The 20,275-nt window shown below is 37.2% G+C and overlaps 1 protein-coding gene across 2 annotated transcripts; it reads left to right on the top strand.

The window, feature by feature from the left end:
* Positions 1-789: 789 nt before the first annotated feature.
* On the top strand, positions 790-17,996 carry cdhr5b (cadherin-related family member 5b). 2 transcript variants are annotated; one of them, XM_014968015.2, is made up of 15 exons: positions 790-1,026; positions 3,047-3,213; positions 3,335-3,385; positions 4,895-4,984; positions 5,099-5,191; positions 5,315-5,416; positions 7,735-7,920; positions 8,085-8,175; positions 8,291-8,388; positions 9,159-9,362; positions 9,983-10,093; positions 10,177-10,243; positions 11,335-11,523; positions 11,878-12,044; positions 17,202-17,996. In XM_014968015.2, the coding sequence occupies exons 1-15, from the start codon at positions 936-938 to the stop codon at positions 17,718-17,720; spliced, it is 2,226 nt and encodes a 741-aa protein (XP_014823501.1). In that variant the 5' UTR covers positions 790-935; the 3' UTR covers positions 17,721-17,996. The 2 variants fall into 2 exon arrangements, with proteins under 2 accessions (XP_014823501.1, XP_014823502.1); XM_014968016.2 differs by lacking the exon at positions 11,335-11,523 and having other exon boundaries at positions 792-1,026.
* Positions 17,997-20,275: the final 2,279 nt, after the last annotated feature.

Genomic DNA, 20,275 nt, shown 5'->3' with positions numbered 1-20,275 from the left:
TTCATGGCGTTATTATGTGACTTCCACAACACAATGACATAAAGTACCAGTCATCTTTAGATCTATTTTTTGTTACTAGGCTGGAAACTATATGCAAATAAATTTGGGTGTGAGAAAATGTAGCCATCATCTGTAAAGAAAAAATGTTTTCTTTATGTTAAAACCTAAAATTGGTAATAAAATATTTTCTCTTTAAAAATTACAATAGATTTCCTGTAGCAGATATTTATGAAAAATTATAAGATGTCTTTTTTTTCAAAAGGTCAGGTAATATTTGTGGATCTAAATCTGTTTTACTTATCTGGATTGAGGGCATATCTGGTTCATTGGATTTTAAAGGTTGCTGACTGCCGTTAACATCATGTCCAATCTGATCCAACCCAACTCATTAACTCTAACTGCCCAAACCTGAAGTGAAACTGACATAATTATTTTAATCTATGTTAATTATTTTAACATACACAATACACAATTCTCTTTCTAAGAATGTTGGAACTGAGCGAGAAAGGTGACTGGTTTCTCTATTAGGAGTAGATGTCAGACTCATAGTAAACATATAAACATATTTCAAAGAAGATTTTTGTAACTTCACTGAGAAATGTATTTTTCAAGAGTAAATACTTGTTTTTGTTTAATACATTCATATTTTGTTTGTTCTGTTGTGCTCAAAAAAATGTAATTCAGGGGGGAGGCTATTTTGATAAGGATCGTGTGAAGATGTAAGAACCCAATAATTCAAGTTATATTTTACTTTTGTTAGTCCAGCCAAACAAATGACAAAGGAGCAGATATTGTATCTTGGTTTCCTGGCAAACAAACATTCTCATTTTTATGATGGGCAAAAGTCCATCTGCAGCTGCACAAACAGCCCACAGATAAGCGGAGCTACGAGACACACAAAGATCAGCTCATACAAGGCGGACAGAGACAGAAAAATGGACTGTATTGACCCACACCTTTCTGTGGGCAAATTCTTCATCTGCTTACTTCTGGTTCTGTTTCAGGCGTCCAATGCCACATCTCAAAGTAAGTTCTGTTGTATTTGATTTATTCTTAAGGCTGACTGATTAATGCACAGTTAATCAAGTAGGGTTATTAATGGGTCATTAATTCACAAAGACTGATGTAAAGTTCCTTAGATCAGTTAGAACTTCAAAATTTTGTACATTAAGATGAAAAAATGGAAACAAGGAACAACATAAAGACGGTGTTTGAAACAGGAAATTGCATGTCATGGACAGAGTCCAAGGGTGGAGATATTTACTGCTAGTGAGCTTGAATAAAATAAGTAAATTTTAAATGTCTATGCATTCTTTCCACATATTACCAAGATTTGATGAAATCTTGGTAATATGTGGAAATTACCACATATTTCCACATATGTGGTAATATGTGGAAATATATTACCACATTTATTTGTGGTAACTTATTGCCACAAATATATATCTGGTAATATGTGGAAATATATTACCAGATCTGGTAAAAAGAATGGTAGCAAGTCAGGTGTTCAGGTATTTATATTCCTCCCCTAAAGCCATATTCCTCAGAGAGTATTATCAATCAATTCTGATTAATCAGGACACATCAACTAAATGACAGAAACATTTAGTAAATCATTAACCCTGCTATCTATCCAAAGTCAAATTTATTTTCCACCTGGTACAAAATCTTCTTCTGCACCAGCAGAAAAGAGTTTGAACAATCAAAGACCTTGTTGCTCTGATTCACAGTCTCCTCATCCTCTATCTGAAGTCTGTTTATTTAAACTCATTGTCTCAAACGATGTGTAGCACTGCTTCTGACCGGACAAAACATGAAGAAGACACATCGCAGAGTAAGAGCCACATGCCAGGCACTCACTTAAAAGTTGGAAAACATTGATAAAGGCATAGAAAGCTTTGCTCAGTTGGTACATATGGGCACAAACGGGGTTGAGAAAAAAATTATCCTCCAGATTATTATGCCACCAGCAGCCTGAACTGTTTATAAGTCCAGCTAAATGTAGCAGCTGAAAAGAAAACGTCTGAATTCCTGTATTTTCAGATTTTCATTGAATCAAAATTAAAAACCGTGTTTTAGTTCAGAGGTTGCATATGTTTTATTTTTTTCATTTTTGCAGCAACATTTGTGTGAGTTGTAGATTAAGTTGTTCTTAGCTGACTCAAGTGTCCCCCTCTGCTGATGCAGCTCATCTGCTATTAGATGTTCAGAGATTATATTCTGGATACCACAGTTGAAACAGGCAGTCATTTGAGCCAATGTCTTTCTATAATCTCAAACCCGTCTGGCTATTTTCCTCTGACTTCTGGCATCACCCAACTACTTTGATCATCTATCCATTTATCCATCAGAGATGTCAAGAAGACTTGACATGGTCTGAGATTCAAGTCTTAGCAACAATTTTTATCTCATATGAAGAGTGAAAGAAAACAAATATGTGAGCTACAGATTGCAGCTGTTGCATATGTTTTATTGTTAACGGAATGAGCTTGATTATTAACCAGTGATGTTGATAGATCATTATGGGATGTTAATAACTCATAAAAAAAATAATGTAAACCTCATATAATGATGGCATACATGCTGCATTAAATGATTTTGGATATTTTAGGAAACAAAAAAAACATAACTTACCATCTCTTGCCTTTAAACTGTGTCACAAAAATGCTTCCAGTTGGAAATATCAAAAATAAAAGCATGCTCAGTTTTGTTCATTCAGAAGGTAAAGTAGCATGTTCTTCCTGTGCATATGTGGGTTCTTGTCTGGGTACTTCGGCTTTTTCTTTACAGTGGCGAATACATTTTCTGGAACTATCTACTGTAGAATGAATGATAGGGCCAGCCCAAGGCAAAGCACACTAAACAGTTGCTTTGGGCCCTGGGGCCACTAGGGGGCCTCTAAGTGGAACTTAGACAGGGCCCGTGCATTCAAAAGAACTTTGCCGTAAAATGTAAACAACTGCTGTAGACTGCTGTAACCACAGTAACAGTATTCTATATACTGTCTTTCCATCATTCCCTGCTGAATATGCTTCTCTCACAACAGGTTGTTCTTTTGAAAGCCCAGTGCAGTTTCAAGAAAACAACAGTGTTGGTGATGTTGTGACAACAATTTCAGTCACACCTGGAGAGACAATTGCCATTACAAATGCAAACGTGCCATTTGGAATTAATGGAAACCAGCTGATCGCGACTGAAGTGTTGGACCGTGAGGTAATTTGTGCAAGATTTGTACCATAATTTTGTGCCGTATAGAGAGAGAGAGAGAGAGAGAGAGAGAGAGAGAGAGAGAGAGAGAGAGAGAGTCAATGTTTCTTTTGTTTGTGTTTTACAGGAGACACAGACCTATGCTCTTGGTATAAGATGTACTCTGGAAGGTGGATCGGTGAGACTATTTTCTGATTGTTAAAAAAAAAAACAGCTATAATATTATGGACATGACATTTTAAATTCATAGAAATAATTTAATTCACTTATTGATAACTGATAACTGGGGCTTATTGGAATGTATGTGTGATTGAACTGGAATGACTTCTTTTGGAAAATGAGGTTACATTTGTTGTGACATGATGGCATATAAATAAACTGAACTGAATTGAAAAGTATTTAAATGTTTCACCAGAAACAAGAAGGCAATCACAACTTTCACATTTACACTAGCAGAAAATCAAGCATTGCAAGAAGCTGTGATGAATTAAAATAATAATTAGGATGTAAATGAAGCACAATCAAACATGTTGATGCAGTGTGGCAAAAATTTATTTATTTTTATTTATTTAAAAAAAATAAAATAAATAAATAAATTATTGCCACACTCCATCAACATGTTTGATTGTGCTTCATTTACATCCTAATTATTATTTTAACTGAATTGGCAATAACTGAATGTTCATAACACACTTTTATCCCAGTCTAGATTATAGGACGGATTCATTTGTATCAGTTGTTTGCTGGGGTCATGTTTGTATTTTTATCTTTTTTTCTTTTGTGTATCAACCAATCACAGTCCCAGGAAGACAGTGTCACTCCTAGCAAAGGGGTCAACCCCATCTCGACACTAAGTTTGGAATTTCTGTTGATTCTTCACTCAGTTTCTCAGCAGCTGACTGAATCAGTCTTTATGCTAGGACTCCTTAGCAACAATTCTTAGGCTAAGATAGGAGAATCTTTGAGAATATGGGTCCAGATGTTTGAAGACAGAATTTCATAGTTTGATTACTGGTAAAAACAAAAGAAAGAATAAAAGAAATAGTTGTAAAAAGAAATAATAAAAAGGGTATACAACCTACTGCCTTCAAAACCTACACTTGTGTTTGGGTATTCTTTCTCTGTTTCTTTTTGAATTACCTATTAATTGACCCGACCCTGGCTCCGTCCCCATGTATAAGTGTCCTTATGACAAAAAAATAAAAAGTAAAAAAATGGGATGTTTAGTACCGGTTACCTTTATTCAGACAATCATGTGGTAGTTGCTGTCGATCACAGTTTCTTTCAACTGGAAGAAAGAAGGCTGCAGGCCTTCATCCATCTCTTGCATTATTCCAGACTCGTTTGGGTTTTGGAAATTTAATAAATTGTATTCTGCCCTGTAAACACTCTGGGTGATGGCTGTCAGGATTGCGTGTTCCCCACTGACAACCATGACTTCCTATTATATTCCTCGAAATTTTTATGACTGCAGAGGTTGGCAATGATGAACCCCAGCAATGTTGACCGAGGTTCAGTTCCTCCAGATAAGGGACATGTACTTCGGGACAAATAGCAATTGCCGATTGGTCAGGTGCTGACAAACCCCCCAGAATGATTGACAGGTGGCTACATGTCAATTGCTGTTACAGTAGCTCACAGGAAGAAGACAATGAACAAAAAATATCTAAATGTTTTTTTTTTCTAGATTTCAAAAACTATTGTGGTAATTGTGCAAGATGTGAATGACAACAAACCAATTTTTGAGAAGGATTTGTATCAGGAAAAAGTTGAAGAGGTAAGATTTGGACAGATATCTGCAGAATGCAAATAACTGTTGAGGACACACAGCTTGTAATTAGATTTCTCTTGACCTTTAACATTTCATTTTCTGTGGTCTGTTTCTATCCAGCTGTCTAAGATAGACAGCTCTGTGGGTGAGTTTCCTGCCACTGACCTCGATGGACCTGTGCTCTACTACACGCTGACATCTGAATCTGAACCTGTATGATACAATTAGTATGATGTTTTACTTTTAAGATGTTTATTTTAAATATGTCTATATATATTTCCATGCCATTGTAGCAACTAGCTTATGCATTTTTGTTGTGCTGTTTGATTTCTCTAGGATGCCTTTAAGCTGAGGTCACAAAGTACGCCAGAAATCCTTGTCAATAGACCTCTTGATTATGATAAAGTCAAAGAGGTTCAACTAATACTGAGAGCCCAAGTAAGTTTTTTTTTTTTTTTTTCACCAAACATTTACAGTTTTTAGGATTGCTTAGACAGAATTGAGGAAACAGACCGTTTTCTCCAAAACACTTAATAAGCTTAGCAGAATGCCACATATTCTTTCCAAAACTTTTTGCAAACAATTAGCGAGCATTGCTAATTTCAGTGTTTGCTAATTAGCAAAATTAGGTGGAACTGCATATCCCCTGAGCTTATCATACAAACAATTTCTCAGTCTCATGAGAATGATGTTAAAGGTTTAATTGAGAAACATGTGGGAAACAGCAGAAGCTTCTTAAAGAGACAGAGGCCCATTTTCAAGCCACTCGATTGCTAAGTCAAACGTCCTTTGATATGTGCAGCATTTTTATAACAACTGAAGATAACATGGATATTTGATTATGCCTGGAAAATATTGCCCCTTTAAAGTTTGTAAAATAATAATAATAATAATAGTAATAATAGTAATAATAATAAAAACATGCACTATTTTACAAAAACTGCATAAATTCAGTTTTCTTGCAACAGCAAAAGTTTAATAATTTTATCTGTTTGGCTTTCCACATTTCATAGATCTATAGATGTAAAATTATGCGTTTCCGCCCTACATGGTAGGTGGCGATATGCAGCTTTAAACCGGTTGCAAGGAAAAGAAGAAGTGTAATTTAAATCCTATATGCTGTGAACACGAGAATGACTCTTTAGAGCAGTGTTTCTCAATCCCAGTCCTCAGGGACCACTGCCCTGCACATTTCATGTTTGTCTCTCTTTCAGTACACCTGATTCAAAAAATTGCACAACCTCTTCCTCAGTCATCAAATGCACCAGAAGCCTGATAATCACCCATTTATTCAGGCCCGGTGTGCTGCAGAAGACAAGCACCAAAAACATGCAGGGCTGTGGTCCCTGAGGACTGGTACTGAGAAACACTGCTCTAGAATAGTCTTTCTCAAACTGTGGTCCTAGAACCACATAAGATCAAATAAAAAAGAAAAAATTCCAAATAGAAAACAAAAAGGAAATAACGAAATCCAAGTGCAAATGTTTGTTTGAACAGCAGAGTTGGGATTTAAAGACAGACATTGTGCCAGAGGGTTCTTTACAGTGAGTGAGTAGAAATGTTCTCTATTCATAAAGATGCATTCTGAAGGATAAAGGAAATGGACCAGTAACAGTCCAGCTTCAATTGGACCAGCAACGCATGGTTCCCTTTTTGCTCAGAGCTCTGGGATGATCCGTCTGAACAATCTAAATGCTAATAAACCATCATCAATATGTCTGAGCAGAACAATATGGCCTCTGAACACAAGCGCCTGCCGAATCCCTCTATTGACGATGTTCTTCATCAGAGCCAAAACATTCAGTTTATACATGAGGCCCCAGGTGGCTGGCAAGTTGACTGGCCGGGAGCCTTGGTGTGTCCATTTCTGGCTTGAGCTCTGAAACCCAACTCACTGAGAGGAACTGTACTTTCTTACTTCTGACTTGCCAAGGGAGGGAATCTCACAGGCCCCCAACAGAATAGGTTGATTATGGAGTTTCTCCAGGTAGCAAAGACCTCTCCTCTTTATGACCTGAAGGGGTGATCTAGAAGCATGGCTTTCCTAATATGAACCTAAACAGTTTTTTGGTATTGGACTTCTGTATGGAATGTCTTTAACAAACACCATGTTTAAGCACCAGGTGGCTCTTCTCTCTGCAAAGCATTGTTTCTCAAAGACCTTGAGTGTTTTAGATGTTTCCCTTCTGCCACACACCTGACTTGAATAAGTGGGTGATTAACAGGCTTCTGTGGCATTTGATGGCATTTAAAGGAGGTCACACAATCATTTGAATCAGGTGTTCTGGAACAGAGACCCATCTAAAATATGCAGAGCATTTCTGAGGATCAGAATTGAGAAACACTGCAATAGAGGGAGCTAAAGACTCATACCTCAGACCTCATATACTTGGAGCTCATAACCAAAGATAAATCAACAAAACACCAACCATACAAAGAGCTTTTCAGTGGTTATAGGAAGGATCTAATTGTAGTAATGCCAATTTTCTGTTGATTATTGAGAATGATATAAATTGTTTTCAACATATTTTTATAATAAAATGTAAATGAAAACAGTTCAGTTGTTTGTCTTGTTTTTGTTTTTGTTTTTTTTTGTCTTACATAGCTGATCCAGCTTTTACATATTCATTCTTTGAGAGCTGCTTGAATCATTTCCTAATAGAAGTAAACTTCTCAAATGAGTGAATATAAATAATTTTGAGGTCTGCCATGGGTATGTATAATTTTGGGCTTAACGGTACTCTCTCACTTTTAAGGATACACCTCTGACTTCTCCACCTGAAGGGCCATCATTCACTGCTACCACAACCATCATGATCTCAATCACAGACACTGACAACCGACCTCCATGGTTCGAACCTTGTACCAGGCATACAATAAATGAAGTAGTGATTTGCCAGAATCCAGGCTACACTGGCAGAATTAACTTAAATGAACAAGAGGTAAGTCATTTCCTAGGAAATGATGAAAGAGAACATATGAAGTATTCTCCAATACATTCATCTGGCCAGCTTTGCTTTTGTATTTTTATTGTAATTATCTGAAGTTACCATTCCTTATGTAATCTTTGTGAAGATATACCTGTATATTGTAAATTCCTTTATAGACTGGAGTGTTGCCTCTGAAGCCAGGACCTCTTTATGCTGTTGATGGAGACTTTGGAATAAAAGAGGAGATTACCTATTACATCATTGCTGGTAAGCGACCTGGTTTGTCACATGAGCATGTTTTACAAAACTGGTGACAAAAAGCTTATTCTGATGGCCAGACTGTATCAGAAGGAGGAAGTAGCTTCTTGAATCTGTGTTTCAGGAAATGAGGACGGCCTTTTTCAGATTAATCCAAACTCTGGAAACATCACCATGCTGAGGCCAACAGACGTTGTGAAGGAAATTGCACTGACAGTTCTGGTACAGTAAATTCAATGGTAACACTTTATTTGAAGGGGGGTGAATAAGACTGTCATGACACTTTCATAAACATGGCATAACACCTGTCATGAATATGAATAAGCCTTCATGAATATTTATGACTGTTGTCATAAAGTGTCATTTGGTAAATTATGACACTTTTAATACAAAGTTGACATTATTCAAAATGTCTTTGTTATGACAACTTGACATTAACCAAGAAATCATTACTGTTTAAACTTTACCTTTAATAACGTAAAGATACCTAATTTTTAAAGTGCAATCAGTAATACTTTTATAACAAATTGATATCAGTAATGATTTCTTGGTTAATGTCAAGTTGTCATAACAAAGACATTTTGAATAATGTCAACTTTGTATTAAAAGTGTCATAATTTACCAAATGACACTTTATGACAACAGTCATAAATATTCATGAAGGCTTATTCATTTTCATGACAAAGTCAACTTTCATAACATACATCTCTATTATTCTGTGAATCTATTTTCAACTTCAACAAAGAAATATATTCAAACAATGTTTTGAAACTGTGAACCAATCAAATAAAAAAAATACTGCATTTAGTAATTTTATTCCTGAATAAAATGAATAAACACAGTTCTCTATTTAATTTGATCACTTCACATTTTCAAGTAGTAAAGATCTTCTAGGACCACTGCCACCAGTTTACTTTTAAGTCTCTCCTCATAGAAACTTTTAATATTTGAGATCTTACAAACTTTTTAACCAGAATGTGTTTCACATATAGGCTGCTCAGACGAAAAACACTCATCAGTTAGCAACCACAACAGTGACGATCAGTGTCCAAGTGAAGAGCCTTCATGCTCCAGAGTTTCAGAAGACTCAATATGAAGCTCTGATCACTTCAGTGGGCTCTATGGCAATGGACCTGACCAACAAGGATCAGCCTTTACAGATCATTGCTACAGATGAGGACTACATTGGCGCTGGGGTAAATCGTTTCAACACTCCATCTGGCTGAGGTGGATAACATGTGAACTGACAATGAGAAATTATAATGGAGAGAAAACATGATTCGGGCATCAACTGATATGTGTTACTATTTCATTTTTAATCATTGCTTTTAGAAATTTGAAGTTTTTCTTTATTGCTTTGGAAACACGGTCTGTGGATTTCTTGGAAACACTTGAAACCCTTGTAAAGGCCTTGTAAACATAAAAAAAAATTTCAAAACTTTTTTATTCATAATAGCTCTTCATAAATATGGAATCATTTCCAGCAGGCCTCAATGGGGCACTGTAATGCAGCCACAGAGATTCACCAGTTATGCAGGACACACATAAAACTGTCAAAGTGAAGCTATGATATAACTGTTTTCACAAAACTTTCTACACAAAAACACATTTGAAGACTTTCTTCAACTCTGGGATGCCTTTCTGAAAAGATGACAGCTCCTGAAACACTGCAGGACCTAATGTCTATAAACATTCAGCATATTCCCAAAACAGGACTTAGTTCAAATTCCTCATCTTGTTTTCATCTCCTAATTTCTCAGACATTACCATAAAGGCAATAAATGTTTTGACATATCTTTGCAATCTCTTCAAACAGGGAATAAACCCCAACATCACCTACTCAATCGAAGGTAGCAGTGATTTTGCTATTATTGGTGGCTACCTGTTCTTGACCAAAGATCTGCCACAGAGCTCAGTATCACTCCAGGTAATTTTAAGGGAAGTTGGATCTTAACTAGGCTGACTGGGATCTCTTTGTATTGGATGCTCAACTCCAATTATGTGTTCCAGGTTGTGGCAACAGACACTTCTAATGATGAAACAGCTACAGCAGCGCTCCGAGTTGAACTGACATTAGGTAGGTCTAAACACCAGTAAATAAAACATTTCATGGGAACACTTTATTTGAAGGGGTGTGCATAAGACTGACATGACACTGTCATAAACATGACATAACACCTGTCACGAACATAAAGAAGTCTTTATGAATGCCAACTTTGCATTAAATTATCATAATTTACAAAATCATGCAAAGTTGCCACTTTTAATGGACTTTTAATGCAACTAAAGTTTAGAGCAACTTTATTTAAAGTCGACACCTTCTGTGTCGACTTTAAATAATGACACAGAACGTGTCATTATTTACCAAATGACACTTCATGACAACTGTCATAAACATTCATAAAGACTTCTTTATGTTCATGACAGATGTTATGTCATGTTTATGACAGTGTCATGTCAGTCTTATGCACACCCCTTCAAATAAAGTGTTACCCATTTCACTTAGGCTTTTGATTGGCTCATTGTGAATATTCCCAAAAATTCTTGCTACAACAGTATTTCTTTTATCTTAAAGAAACAAAGCGAATGTTTGACATTTGTGTTTGGTCACATTCACAATGGATGTTCTGTGGTTGGACTGCCCTCATAACAATCTGTCCTTGCTCATAAACAAGGAGCCAAATTCAGGGGAGTATGTGACTGTATGGATGTTTACGGTTTTTCTTACAATATTATTTGACTTGCATTGCTGTCAATGACTTTCAGCACATCAGTATTAGGTTCATTTGTTCTTTTTAAAAAAATCTGAAATCCACATTTTTCTTGGAACATATCAAAAGTACTTTAGTACAAAAGTACATCCAAGGTGAAGCATTTGAAATAAATATGCTTCAAAGTGAGGCTGCACAGTGGCGCAGTTGGTAGAGCTGCTGCCTTGCAGCAAGAAGGTTCTGAGTTTGATTCAGGCCTGGGGGCTTTCTGCATGGAGTTTGCATGTTCTCCCTGTGCATGTGTGGGTTCTCTCTGGGTACTCTCTGGTTTGGTTTCTCTAAATTCTCCCTCCCTAGGTGTGTGGGTGTGGTTGTTTGTCCTGTCTCCTGACCCTACTAGGGATAAGGGTGTACAGAAAATGGTGGATGGATGCTTCAAAGTGTGTTCTCCTCTCAGGTCTCTCTACCACCACTTTGCCTCAGAGCACTACAGACTCTATGACCACAACAGCCATAGAGAAATCCACCTCTGACAGCGAGACAACCAAAGAGATCATGCCCACCAGTGACTCCACTTTGTCAACTGACACCATCTTCACCACGAGGCCCACAGAAGGAGTCTCAACTGCAAGCACATCTCAACATTGTAACATTTGTCTCAACGCCTTAAACAAAAACATGGAAGGATGACAAATGATCCTTTCAGAGTGTTATCCCAACATAAATGAAACTGGGTCCCATTTCTTGTTCAGACCAATGTCCTTCATCTTGGACAAACAACAGTCTTGTTGACATTAAAACAAACCAATCACATTACATGGTTTTTTAGTCATAGTTGGATAGTCCAGGCCAGTGTAAAGACAGAGTTATGAGTCATTTTGTTGCTAATCCATTTCTTTTGTTCATTTTAAACACAAGTAATCACATCACACTGATCACAAATACATTTACTTTCAAACAATCCTTAAGAACATTTTTGTAATGTTTTCTTTTGTTGCAGTGGGACCATCTGGTGAGTTTGGAATTGTGGACATGGCTGCATTGGGGGCAACCTTGGGTGTTCTTTTGTTTCTCTGTGTGCTGGTCATCGGGTTGCTTGTTTATCGCATGAGGAAGGGAAATGCAGCCTGGAAGAAGATCCAAGAGGCCAGCATGTTTCGGAGCTCTGTAAGTAAAAGCAAAGCATAACCCCCCCTCCAAGAGTAGCAGGGCAAGAGCACTGCTAAAGCAAAGAACCAACAAGAGATCTTTGAGGCACATTGGGTGATTGCTGGATGTTGCTTCCTGATAAAGGAGAGTTTTCCCTTTCTGCTGTCCAGATTATTGAGCACTCCTGAAAAATGCTGCACTCATCAACTGCACTTCATCTAACAAAACACACACACACACACATATATAATAAATAATCTAATTCCCTTCTCACCCTCCGCGGGTGGTCTCTCTTTCATCCTCTGAGCTTGGGTCCTCTACCAGAGGCCTGGGAGCTTGAGGGTTCCTCCAGTATCTTGGCTGTGCCTAGAACTGCACATTTCTGGACTGAGATGTCTGATGTTGTTCCTGGGATCTGTTTGAGCCACTGCTCCAGTTTGGGGGTGACTGCCCCGAGGGCCCCAATGACCACAGGCACCACTGTGGTCTTCACCTTCCAGGCCTTCTCCAGTTCCTCTCTGAGGCCCTAGTATTTCTCCAGTTTCTCGTGCTCCTTTTTCCTGATGTTGTGGTCACTTGGTATTGCTACATCCACCACAATGGCTTACCTCTGTTCTTTATCCACCACCACAATGTCCGGTTGGTTCGCCATTACCATCTTGTCTGTCTGGATCTGGAAGTCCCACAGGATCTTAGCTTGGAGAATATATATATAAACATGGAAGGATGACAAATGATCCTTTCAGTTCAGGGTGTTTTATATATATATATATATATATATATATATATATATATATATATATATATATATATATATATATTAGAGGTGTGCCGATCTATCGGTCACCGATCATAATCGGGCCGATTTCCGTGAAAAAGTGCATGATCGGTGATCGGCGATCATTGGCTCTTGTTGCCGATACCGATCACCTGCTTCTCATTTCGCAGCCTGCCTGTGCAGCTGGTCTCCTTTTTCCTTCACAATGCGCAAACGCGCAGCAACAAATCCTAAGCAATGTGGAACTATATCGCACTGAGTGAATGGGGAAGTTTGCGTGTTGCGTCGGAAAATTAAAGCACGTGGGGTGAAGCAGGTCAAAATGCATCAACACAACAAATCTAATATGGCATAGAAACAATCCCATACTTGACGGAGTTTGGCTACATCGAGGCTCACTGCAGTAAAAAAGAAATACGGAGCGATCAGATAGCAGGTAAAGCAGCGCACAGCTACAAACACTCACCCGGATTAGCATGACGATCAGAAAGCTAAACAAATAACCTGGAAAATGATTTAAGTCTTCGAGCTGCGATGTAAGACGCTGGTTCTGCTCTCGCTGTTGAACCGCTGCTACGCTACAGGTAGTAATATTTCACAGACGGAGCTTCGCTTCTGCTCCACCTGGTAGTGACTATCACACCGAACCTCTGCTTAAAGCTGCAGCATCTAACTTAAAAAAAAATAAATACATTTTACATACGTATTAAAACTTTCGCTGTCCTAACATGAGACAGATAATCTCTGAAAAAATAATCGATCTCCTCCCTGTTCTGCATAATTACTCCGCTCAGTCAGAAACAGTCAATCAGAGCTAGCAGTAATCAGCTAGCCGCCATGCTATCAGGAAGTTTTCATTCAGTAACTCTGGATTGTTTATTGTAATGGAACCTGTTTTTGCCTTTGAATGTTAAGTTTTATACTTGAACTTCTTGGCAATGTTGAGAGGTTTTATTTTGGCTCTTTGTATTATTTAGCTTCTTCAGAGCCTTCATATGTTATCAGTCTGTTAAAAATAGTATTATCAATAGCAGTACAATTTGCACAATGCCTGTTTTGTTTAGTTTTCTTCTTGGAAAAAGTTATTAAAAACAAGTTTTTGTCTAAATTAAGGTGAATTCATGGTTCCTTTTTCCACATAATGTAACCGGTAGGGTTTATGATAAAAAATAAATAAATAATAATTATGTGATCAGCCCTCATGGGTGATCAGTATCTGCAGGAAAAAGCCTGATCGGCACATCTCTAATATATATATATATATATATATATATATATATATATATATATATATATATATATATATATATATATATATATATATAAAAAAAAAAAATTTCCCTCTCACCCTCCGTGGGTGGTCTCTTTCATCCTCTGAGCTCGGGTCCTCTACCAGAGGCCTGGGAGCTTGAGGGTTCTGCGCAGTATCTTGGCTGTGCCTAGAACTGCACATTTCTGGACTGAGATGTCTGTATATATATATATATATATATATATATATATATATATATATATATATATATATATATATATATATTGTTAATTCTCAGTACTCAGCCACGCCCTTAACTCCTCCCCACTCCAGCAGACTGACTACTGACCAGCTCTCCGTCTCACGGGTCCGAAAAGACTCCAATTCTCGGGTATTACCGCAGATAAGAATTTAGAGAACTTTTATTTAAGCTGGGAGCGGAGATGACTCGTCCAAGTTCTAACTACCTTCATCCAGACGTTATGCCCCGCTTCAGTTCATAGCCCAGACATCGGAGTAGCCCCGCCGATGTCCGAACTCATAAACCACACCTGTTCACGGTAGCTCATCTCCTAATAATTAACGTGCACTTGGTAACCGACTTGGATAATTTTAGTGACTAGGAATAAGTCCCAGGGACATTATTTATCTGAACTAAAGAACGTAAGAAGCCACCATAAGTTACTAGGACCATAAACATTAATTTTACATTGACCAGAGAAATTAAATCTAGATGACTCAATTAATTTAACTGTCCACAACTTCAAATTAGACTTTAGTATTTTATTAGCAAGCTTTAGCAGGGGAAAAAGACATACAGCATTTTAATAAAGAATATAAGAAATTAAAACTTTTAAGAATCATCTGAAATTACTCCTACTTCTATCCCTACGCTGTGTCTTAATCTAAATAGAGGCTTTGGGGGGAGGCAGTAATACTCGAACCCAGATGCAGAGACGATCTTGGCAGAAGAAACTTTAACGTCCATGGATGGAGTCCTGTCTTTGTCTTGGCAGAATCCTTTCAGAATAAATCCAAAGTTGAACTGGTGAGAATCCTCTCTGAACTCAGTTCGTTATCCAAAAAGGATCTTGGTATATTCCCCATGTCCACTGCAGCATCGATGTAATCCTTTGGGTTGAGCGTGAGGCCACAGTCGAATCAGAGTCCCGGGTTGTGGGTAAACGGATCTTGTCCCTTTCACTGGCAGCGAGCAGTCATCCCGGGGTGTCTTTACTCAGGCCTCATCTGACTCTGCTTCTCCATCTGCTCGACTCGAACGCTGCGGAACAAAGAACCTCGATCCTCCTGTGTTGTATCTTTTTATACCTTCTGCATCCATTCATTTCCCTTATCTTTGCTTTTTCCATCTCCTACGTGTCACTGACCCCAGGCCCACACAACTTTCCTCTCGTCAACATTTTCCATGGTTAACAAAAACCTTTAGTTAACCCTCTTTCTTTCCGAGTTGCACTCTCAGTTCTTCTTCTTCCATCTGCACCTGTTTCCTATGTGCATCTTACACAGTTTCACTTCCTGTTTTCCCACACTGACTGTTCTCTCACCCCCGTCAATTCTATTTGTGACACTCGAACTTTAATCAACTTTTGTACTCACATAAACTCATCAAAGTATAACTAAACTTATCTATTGTATTCTTTATAAAACTGATTACATGTGTTCTTATCAATACATCAACATAACATCATTTCAAGTTCAATGTCAAAATCACATGTATAACCTTTTAGTTTCTCTGATTTAGCATTCATTTATATTATAATAACCATTACTTATTAGTTACCCTTATTATAATCATGATGTGTTATTACAGACATTTCTGAAAATAAACCAAGAATAATCCATTATTCTAATTATTTGACACCATGTTAAAGTTACTTGTTTCACCTGTAAGTACTTCCATAAGTTTAAGAGTAAGTGCAAATATTCTTATAATCAAACCAACATCAACCACTGCTTAAACCAATATTAATTATTGGTTTAATCATAAGTTATCATTATTAATTTAAGTATTTTACTCTGGGTTTTATCCAATTACTCAAAATGTTTAGATTTTATTCCTTAAACCTTTAATGCTCAAAATGAGCAGTCTGAACTATTTTAATCGCTGCAGGCTGGAAACTTCCTCTTTTTCCAGGAAACCTGCTTTTCCTGTTACATGACTCTCTATCTGCCTGATTATGATTTTTTATGATTAAGTAGAAAAAAGTAGAATTAAAGCAAAGTTTGCAGGACACAATAACAACACACACAACCAGATTAATTTTATTACCGTCTGACTATACTGTTGGGTCTTGATGTCACCTGTGTAATCAGTTTTAAAGATAACTTTATTTATTGTTATTATTAAACTAAAATCTCCAGCATGGGGAAGTGGGCTGAGCTCGACTTTTCTCGACAATATATATATATATATATATATATATATATATACTCTGCACATATATACATGTACACTACACACATATATACCCTTGTCCATTAAAAATGCCAACATTGTATAAATTTTGTAAATTATTATAATTTAATGCAAAGGTGGGTTTTTTTAAAGGACTTTTAATGCAACTTTTAGAGCAACTTTGCATTAAAAGTGTCATTATTTACCGAATGACACTTCATGACAACTGTCATAAACATTCATAAAGACTTCTTTATGTTCATGACAGGTGTTATGTTATGTTCATGACAGTGTCATGTCAGTCTTATGCACACCCCTTCAAATAAAGTGTTACCAAAGTTATTCTTCAAACCCTCATGTTAAGAGTCCATACATTTCAACAAAATTATCTCGCAGTGCTGAGGAGTCTTCTGCTGTTTTTAGTTAGCCAAGCAGGATGGACGACCTCTCCAAGATGACCGCCGTATTTCCTACGCCCAAGCAGCCAATGCGGGGTCTACTCTTTATTATGTTTATGACTTTCATTGTTATGCCTCAAGTTTACAGTTTTTGCTACTTTCACTATGACGACTTCAACATGAACCACTCACTAAAACATATTTTACAAACAAAAAATCAAGGAAAACATTTTTAGTGGCACAGTGACTAAAAATCAAGTCACTAGCTCACAAACCGAAAAGCTGATGTGAAGGGACTCAACTCTGCTTTACCGTTTTTGTCTTTGCACAGCTGGGTCAAGCCAATCAAAAAGAGGGAATTCAATACACAAATGAGGCTTTCCAAAACGATGATGACAGAAGTAGCACAGGCTCTGGTGGTCCAGAGGGAAGAAGCGTATTGACTAGTTGGGATCCACCAAAGCCAGTAGAGAACATTCACTCCGAAGAAGTGAACCAGAGCTCTTCAGAACGACTACGGACCCAATTTCCTGACAACGCCAGTGACAGTGGTTCAGATAGGGCTGACAATGAAAAAGAGGTGAAACCCATCCTCACCAAAGAAAGACGAGTGGAAGAGGGATACAAGTCTGTCTGGTTTAAGGAGGACATTGATCCCAATGCCAAGGAGGAAGTGGTTATCATCCCAGAAAACCAAGATGAACACAGCGATGAGGAAGATGAGAAGCCATTGTCCGACAGCAGAAAAGTCTTGTTTGCAGAAACGGATCTGGATAGTGGTCTTGGTGTTAAATTTGATGATCCAGCAGATGATTCTGAGAATGATGATAAACTTAACATTGATTTGTGAGAGCTGCCGAAACATGATCTAATAACAATAACAGGAACCACCCATATTAAAAATGGACATTGACTTATCATGTATGTAACTGTTAATCTTATCAGCCTATAACATTGAATATGGACCAGAAAAACACCCTGCAAAAGATAAAGATTTTAATGTAAAAGCGTGAATTGCATTTGAAAAGGTGATTTGTTTTGTTAAGTTGTCAATGAATGCTTTATTTGTGTAAAAATTTAATGCAGAAACTGTTGCAGAAGAACCAGATTAAATACATGCAAAGTGTTCTTTATTTTTTCTTAGCGCCAGTGGCTCACTGTTTGCATCAGTGATGCTGGGCTTTAATTATCCGGTGCCATACCCTGACCTTTTCAGAAAAGTCTGGTGTTCTGACTATCAGTGCTACCTCATCAGCTTTTGCTACTGTTAAGGAAGGATATCTAAATTGGTTAACTTTGGAAAAAGTTTGGCTCTCTCTTCCTCTTGGATCCCAGGTCCTCCTGGCAAGCCACGTGTGGCCACAAGGAAAACAACAATGCGTGTTGACGTCACAGAATTACAGAGTTTAATCCAATATAAGACGATGCATAAACTTACACAGAAACTGCAGAACAACGGAGACATACATTCATTTACCTGACAGACTTGGAAAAAGAAGAAAGAAAAGCAAAGACGTGCAAAGACATCTTTGGAGAGTTGCAAGAGCAAATCTAATGTGTTACTTCTGTGTAGAAAGTTTTATAGTAAAAGGCGTATTCTTATCTTTAATTTATTCAAATAAGGCGTATCTTTGCTCATCCAACCAGGAGCTACCTCTGACCCTCTCTCAAGACAGAAACCCCTGCCGTGTTTACGGCCTTTCACAGATGAGTGTGAAAAACTAGAACTTCTACTGTATTGTTTTCCCACACAGACAAAAGGCAGTTCAAACGATCCTAGCTAACCATCTGCTGGAACTACAGGTAAATTAAAGGTCAAAAAGTCAGAATACATTACTAATTTCAAAACCACAACTAGGCCATTTGAATCAAGACATGTTAAGTTTTAAAACTAGCTTATTTTAAATTTATTTTCTCAACACTACCATAGCACAGCTAGATAGCCATGTCTGTTGGTGCCACATGTCTAAAACTGCTACCGTCATGTTTACAAACTGAAAACTATCGCGGGTTGTGTAAATGTTAAATATCATAATCGGATAACATTCTTTGAGTGACGGGACTGAAGTGGAAGCTTAGGAGTTATGCTTAGCGTAGAACTGGAACGATTTATATGACAAAACCACAAGAATACCACTTCATCAGAATATCCTACCCGTTCACAAATGAAAAGCTATCACAGATGTATGCTCTATTTCCTTTATCAAAATATACTTCCTTTATAAAATATAGCTACGGAAGAGTACGGAGCCCTTCAGGGGACATGGGGATTTTTTTCTTTTGCGTTCCCTCGCAATACTTTTGCGTCCCCTCGCAAAAGGTTTGGCGTTGCCTCGCAATAATCTATTGAAAAGTTCATCTGGCATAATTAAATACTGTAAGCCTTTCTTACGGTGGCCGCCATAATTTCTGCTTTAATACAAGGTTATGTAAGGTTTTTCCATGAATGTTAATATCTCGTTGTGAAATATCTGACATTTTATATCTTTTTCTTTAGTACAAAAAGAAGGATACCACAAACCTATGATATAAACAGAAACTTTCCGTAAGTAGGAAAGAAATAAAAATACATTCAAACTATTTGTACTATTTCTGAGTTATTATCGCGGGGTAATAAGTCATCTTATTGTGTCTCTGTTGTGTTCGTCTGAATGGTTTAAAGGGCTTCTTTCAGTGCCATTCCATCTTAGCCTTAACAGACAGATATGCAGCAAATAAATCGATTTTCAATCAGTTTATTGCACCAAAGCGTTAATAATAATAAACATGTTTTATTATTATAAAACACATCAGACTAATGGTGGTAGAGGGCCGCACTGGGTTAACTCGGGGAATCTCATTTGTCCGTGTATCAATCAATTCCAAACCTCTTCTTTGATCTGTCACAATTATTGATTTATTCCATTTTGATTATCAATCATTACTTATTTCATTCGTATGGCTCTTATAGAGCCTCAGTGAAAATTTGTTTATTATTATTAACTCTTTGGTGCAGAAAACTGATTGAAAATCGATTTATTTACTGCATGTTTATGTCTGTTAAGGCTAAGATGGAACGGCACTGAAAGCAGCCTTTTAAACAGAATACGAACACAACAGAGACACAATAAGATGACTTATTACCCCGCAATAATAACTCAGAAATAGTTCAAATAGTTTGGATGTATTTTTATTTATTTCCTACTTACGGAAAGTTTCTGTTTATATCATAGGTTTGTGGTGTCTTTTATACTAAAGAAAAAGATATAAAATGTAAGATATTTCAAAATGAGATATTAACATTCATGGAAAAACCTTACATAACCTTGTATTAAAGCAGAAATTACGGCGGCCACCGTAAGAAAGGCTTACAGTCTTCAATTATGCCGCATGAACTGATCAGTAGATTATTGTGAGGAAACGCAA

This window comes from Poecilia mexicana, unplaced genomic scaffold, assembly GCF_051168715.1.
Source record: "Poecilia mexicana isolate PSO_F unplaced genomic scaffold, ASM5116871v1 scaffold_6, whole genome shotgun sequence".
In the NCBI taxonomy this organism is placed as follows: Eukaryota; Metazoa; Chordata; class Actinopteri; order Cyprinodontiformes; family Poeciliidae; genus Poecilia; species Poecilia mexicana.
Note: the sequence above shows the minus strand (reverse complement) of the source record. Positions and strands in the feature narration are given on the sequence as shown.

Excerpts from the sequence above, each read along its gene's own strand:
- cdhr5b (XM_014968015.2), top strand. The coding sequence starts at position 936 with ATGGACTGTATTGACCCACACCTTTCTGTGGGCAAATTCTTCATCTGC. Across the intron at positions 3,214-3,334 it reads CTGAAGTGTTGGACCGTGAG|GAGACACAGACCTATGCTCT; the intron begins GTAATTTGTGCA and ends TGTGTTTTACAG. Across the intron at positions 3,386-4,894 it reads GTACTCTGGAAGGTGGATCG|ATTTCAAAAACTATTGTGGT; the intron begins GTGAGACTATTT and ends TTTTTTTTCTAG.